Source organism: Gossypium raimondii, chromosome 3 (genome assembly GCF_025698545.1).
Source record: "Gossypium raimondii isolate GPD5lz chromosome 3, ASM2569854v1, whole genome shotgun sequence".
NCBI lineage: Eukaryota > Viridiplantae > Streptophyta > Magnoliopsida > Malvales > Malvaceae > Gossypium > Gossypium raimondii.
In genome coordinates, this window is record NC_068567.1 from 9,118,038 (window position 1) to 9,123,583 (window position 5,546).

A 5,546-nucleotide genomic window follows, 5' to 3' on the forward strand; every position below is an offset into this window, starting at 1 on the left:
CACGAAAACTAATCCAATTATGAAAAATTTATAAATAATTTAATTGACAAACTCTAAACTAGAGGTGTTCATGAGCTGGGCAAAAAATATGGGAGGGTTCGGGTAAAAATATAGGCCCAAAATATGGGTCTGGCCAAAAAAGCGAGGCCCGTTTAGAAAACGGGCCGAGCCTCAAGCACCACTTTTTTGGCTCGAGCCCGGCCCGAATATATTATAAATAAATATTTCTTATTCTTTAATTTTAAAATATTTTTAAAATACTTTTTTATTCTTTTTATATTTAAAATAATTTTTTTGGTGTTTATTAAATAATGGGTCAATGCGGGCTGGGCTCGGGCTTAGAATTTTTTTCCCGCGCCTGGCCTAGACAAAATTTCAGGCCCATATTTCGGGCTGGGCTGGCCTCAGGCCTAGGAAGCGGGCCAAATTTTTTTTGGGCCCGGCCCGAACCAGACCCTACTCGACCCGTAAACACCTCTACCCTAAACTCTAATCCCTTATTTATTTAATTTTTAACCCTAAACTCTAAACCCTAAACATTAAAACCCTAAACCTTAAAACCTAAAAACGGGCAAAACGCGTCCTTGAGGGAACGTTTTGCTTACATGGACATAAAGTGCGTCCTTAGGCAAAACGCTCCCTCAGGGACATGTTTTCCTGTCACGTACCCTGACATCGTGCTGACGTGGACGCGCTTTCGGGAAAATGGGCCCATTCCGATAAATAATTATTTAGCAGGCCTATTTTGGTAAATTTAAAAAAAATAGGGCTTTATCCGTTTTGTTTTTTTGGTCGAGAGGAATTTCACAGCATTTCTCCCGATGGCTCTCAACCAGTTTTTCCTTCTTTTTTTTTTTGTAACTTTGCAATCTCCCTCACTCTTTCCCTCTGCCACAGCAGTAGCAAAGTTTGTAAATTTATCATAATCTTCCCCTAAATCGCAGCGAAAATGAAAAATGCCATAGGACTCAATCTATCCATTTAGGTACCCAAATATGTTGATTAAATTTGATTCTTTCTTCCATTAGGTGTTTGTGAAAATGCCTATGAGAAGTTTCATTCTTCACTAAATAGAACTTACCCTTTACTTTTCTGTTTCGTTTTCTTATATTATTATCTGATTGAGATTCTCTTGTTTAGTGCAGGTACATCGGCTGCTATACTGTATATAATAACTAGAAGGTTGATCTTCTTGTATTTAACTGCTTTTTGTTTATTTTTAATCATATAGGATAAAAGGTCTGATCCGGATATTTAAGTTAATTATACAGATGACAAAGGTTTCCTTCACATTCCTGGTTCTATAGTGATTGAAAATTTTCCTAGTTGTCATTAATATGATACGCTTTTCTTTCTTATTTTTTGTCTTAAATTTTTAAGTTTCTAATTGAGTATTGAGTAATGAGATTTTTGAGTTATGGTTCGGTTTATGTTGTCTACTGTCTACCTCTGCATCACTCTGCTGTATTTGATTTTCTGTTTTCCGTCTTGCTGCTTGTTTTTGTGTTTCATATCATAAAAGGTATTGGTTTAGCGGAAATAGTGGACTGGTATCGCTGCTATTTTCTGTTATACTGTTATTTGCAGCCGCAATCGGCTGTTAAATTTGTTCACATCACTATGGAGGGCTTTAGCAGTGGCAACTTCAGCACTGTTACACCATTTTCAGAGTGATAAAGCTTGATTGAAAAATTTCTTAGTTGTCATTAATCCAATAAACCTTTCTTTCTTATTTTTGCTCATGAAGTTTTAAGGTTTGCTTGAACTGTGGCATGATGAAAGTCATTAATTGGATTGCTGTATGGAAGTTTGTTCTGCACTTACAATAAAGCACATATAGCTTCTATGGCTTAGTACAAAAGTTCCGAACATTGGTTCATTGGCATAAGCATACTTGTAGTATTAAATGTTCAGTGTGGTGCTATAAGGAACTTGTGGACTGTTCTCTTGGCAAGTTGTTACATTCCCTTGTATATCTAATTTCATTGTTGAGAAAGAAAGATATGTTTTCCTTTTTCTTATTTTATTTTCTTTGCTCTTAACAGGTTTGTTCTTTAGAGAAAAAGAGGCATACTAAGTTTGAGTATGATGATTAGTAAAAGAGTTCTCAAGAGGTTGGCTTGTTGCTATTGTAGGCTGCGTTCTCAGCCTTCTTTTATTCATCATTTTCGAAACTTCTCTCTTTGGTCAACGAAGAAAGACCCAGATCTTGAAGCAGCCCTTTCAAGAAATCGTCGTTGGATAGTCAATAATCAGATTAAAAACATAATACTTAGATGCCCAAACCAGGTGGTACCTTTGGAGTATCTTCAAAAGAAATTTAAGACTCTTGATCTTCAAGGCAAAGCTCTCAATTGGCTCAAGAAGTATCCCTGTTGCTTTGAAATTTATCTTGAGAATGATGAGTATCATTGTAGATTAACGAAGCGGATGATACATTTGGTCGAAGAGGAAGAATTGGTGAAAGATATGCAGGAGCCAGTGTTTGTCCAGAAATTGGCAAAGTTGTTAATGATGAGCGTGAATCAAAGGCTTAATGTTACGAAACTTAATGAGCTTAAACACAGCTTTGGATTTCCAGATGACTACATCATTAGAATTCTACCAAAGCACCCAGAAATGTTTCGACTGGTTAATAACGGTTGGAGGAAGAGTTCAATGGAAATTGAACTTCTGGCGTGGAACCCTGATCTAGCAGTTTCTGCTGTTGAAGCCTCAGCTCAGAAACAGGGGATAGAGCCTTGTTTTTCGTGTTCATTGCCTTCAACTTGGATTAAATCATGGCAGAGGTTTGAAGAATTTAATGCAATTCCCTACATTTCACCTTTCTTAAACCCTAGAGGTTTAGAGGAAGGATCTAAGGAGATGGAGAAGAGAATTGTGGGCCTTGTGCATGAATTGCTGTCATTGACATTGTGGAAGAAGTTATCAATTGTAAAGCTAAGCCATTTCAAGAGAGAGTTTGCTTTGCCTGAGAAATTGAATGTTTTGTTGCTCAAGCACCCCGGCATATTTTACGTGTCGAACAAGTATCAGATTTATACTGTGCTCCTTAGAGAAGCTTACAATGGGTCAGAATTGGTTGATAAAAATCCACTAGTCATTGTGAAGAATAAATTCGGTGATTTGATGCAGGAAGGGCTTCATGAATATAACCAAAGGCGCCGCGTAGTGAATTTGGAAAAGAAGAGGAAATGCATGAATTTGATGAAGCCAGAGAGAAGGAAAGTTGCGAGTTCTGAAACGTCCAACCAAGATGATAACGGTGATACTTTAGGGGGTTTAGGACGTTTGTTTGACCCGGAAGAACGAAAACGATTTTACAAGGTTCTTTTTGATGAAAGATGAAAATTAATCTGAGGTGATTTTAACATTGAAGTCTCTTGTATCTTTGGATAAAGGGGTGAACAAAAACTACAAGCTAGCAATGACCAAAGCCTGGGGAGTGCTTCTGCAGTTAATATGTTAATATCCTCCTAGAGCTGTGAACTTGAATACTTGAAATTCTGAATGTTGGGATGGATTCTTCTTAGCTACCCAATCCTCTATGAAATATCCCTTTGCAATCATTAAAAATGCTGCCGGATTATCCAACTTTCTTGAAGTACCTGTGTTTTGGCATTCATTTTCGACATATTTTCGGGTTTGAATATCTTGAATAGTTGAAATTTTGAATGTTGGGGATGGATGCTTCTTTGCTAACCAATTATTTACTTTGCAATCATTAACTGACTGTTGGTTTTGGATGTATTTTCTGATTTGAATACCTTGAAGTTGAAATCTTTATTTCATTTTGTCTTCATGTTCGAAAATCACACAAAGACTAGATTTAAATATTAATCATTTAAAGGTAATCCCCGTTGACAAACATAATTTGAGATTTATTTAAAATTCTCAATGCCCGTCACTAAAATTGTAAATATTTTTTGTCAAAATTTATCGATTAGGCTGTTCTCATAAGATGTGTTATATGCATATGTTTTGACAGAAATTACTAATGATAATAATAATCTGATTAAGATTTTAAATTGAGAAAGTAATTCTAAACAAGTACAAGGGCTAACAACACATTTTAACCTTTAGAGAAATTAAACCATACAATTAACCCTTTCAATAACGGTCTAATTTGTATGTCAAAATTTTGGATGTTAACAGAATTTGAGATACCTATAACAACATTTGAGATATCGACAAATCATATTTGAATTTATATTTAATAAAATTTATAAATATCATTTCATTTGTTAAAGGTTATTTTCATTTAATAAATTATTTTACATAAAATTAAATGAATCTCTTCCCCGTCCCTAAAATCCAAAAATCCCTAGATGTTTTATTTTCTTCCAACACTCAGTCACTTTTTTCCTCAAATTTCTTTTATTCTCTTACTCTTTAGAATTTTTGCAAGACAGATGTTCAATCTTTTAATAGTTTCATATAGCTCTCTCGAATTTTTAACATTAGGATTTTTATGCAAGATTTAATTATTTTATTGAATAAATTTGAGATTATTGATTTTGTATGAAATTCCTAACATCGTGAGTTGGTAATAATTTTTAGAAAATATTAATACAAATCCTTAAAAATAGGATTGATTAATACAATCCCTTGAAGAAATTAGGTTTGATTAGAAATTTATCATTTTATTTAGAAATTGTTGTTACTAGTGTGATTGTTGTGAATCTTGTGTTTGAAAAATTGATATATTGCATTCTCATGGCACTAAAAAGCACTTAAGTATTTTTTATTATTGTGAAAAATTCCTACTGATATGTTGTTTTCATGAAAACTTTTATCTATTTAAGGCTTAGATATATTCGATCTATATGTTTACCATAAATGGAAAAACATTTTAAAATAGTCTATTAGTGAAGTAGAGGAAGAACAATAAGAAAAAAAGTTATGTGCCAGTTTATACGACTTTTATAAATGTTTTATTTTTTTTTCAAAAATTGACATAATAATCCAAATTTCTTAGCTCCGCCCATGAATTGTAACATCCCTAACGGCCCCCGAGATGGGAATAGTGTTATTTCAAAATTTGCATGTGTTAGAATTTTTGAAGTAAATAAATAGGAATCCTGGATATTAGTAAAGAAGTAGTTGGATAATGTAGGGAATTAAAAAGACTTTTAAATTGAGAGAAATTAAATTGAGGTATTGACTAAATCGTAATAGTGTGAAAACTGTTAGAGAAAAAGTGTGAAAATTAAAAATACGAATGATTGAATTAGATTGGTGGGAAAAGAGGAAGGATTAAAAGTGTAATTTAATCAAGAGAGTACAATAAATTGTGGATGAGATTGAAATTAAATATGGACCACTTGATGTGTATGATAATGTTTAGATTTTTAAATTAAATATAATTAATAATTTAAAATATTAAATTAAATAAATTTTTAATATAGAAAGATACAGAAAAATCTCTTCCACATCACCTTCATCTCCAATTTTAGCAAATTTTTATTTTTTTTATTTTAGTCTTTTCCACTATTTCCAACCACCTCAAGCTCAAAAACTTCAAATTTCTTCCATGGATTCTTGGT

General features: G+C 33.2%; 1 protein-coding gene across 3 annotated transcripts; it reads left to right on the forward strand.

Moving 5' to 3' along the window:
- Positions 1-786: 786 nt before the first annotated feature.
- On the forward strand, positions 787-3,802 carry LOC105797043 (protein WHAT'S THIS FACTOR 1, chloroplastic). Of its 3 annotated transcripts, none has more exons than XM_012626971.2 (3): positions 787-985; positions 1,141-1,182; positions 2,046-3,802. In XM_012626971.2, exon 3 carries the CDS (start codon positions 2,086-2,088, stop codon positions 3,346-3,348), a length of 1,263 nt encoding a protein of 420 aa, XP_012482425.1. In that variant the 5' UTR covers positions 787-985; positions 1,141-1,182; positions 2,046-2,085; the 3' UTR covers positions 3,349-3,802. The 3 variants fall into 3 exon arrangements, with proteins under 3 accessions (XP_012482425.1, XP_012482426.1, XP_052484057.1); XM_012626972.2 differs by having other exon boundaries at positions 1,146-1,182; XM_052628097.1 differs by lacking the exon at positions 1,141-1,182.
- The last annotated feature ends 1,744 nt before the right edge of the window (positions 3,803-5,546 follow it).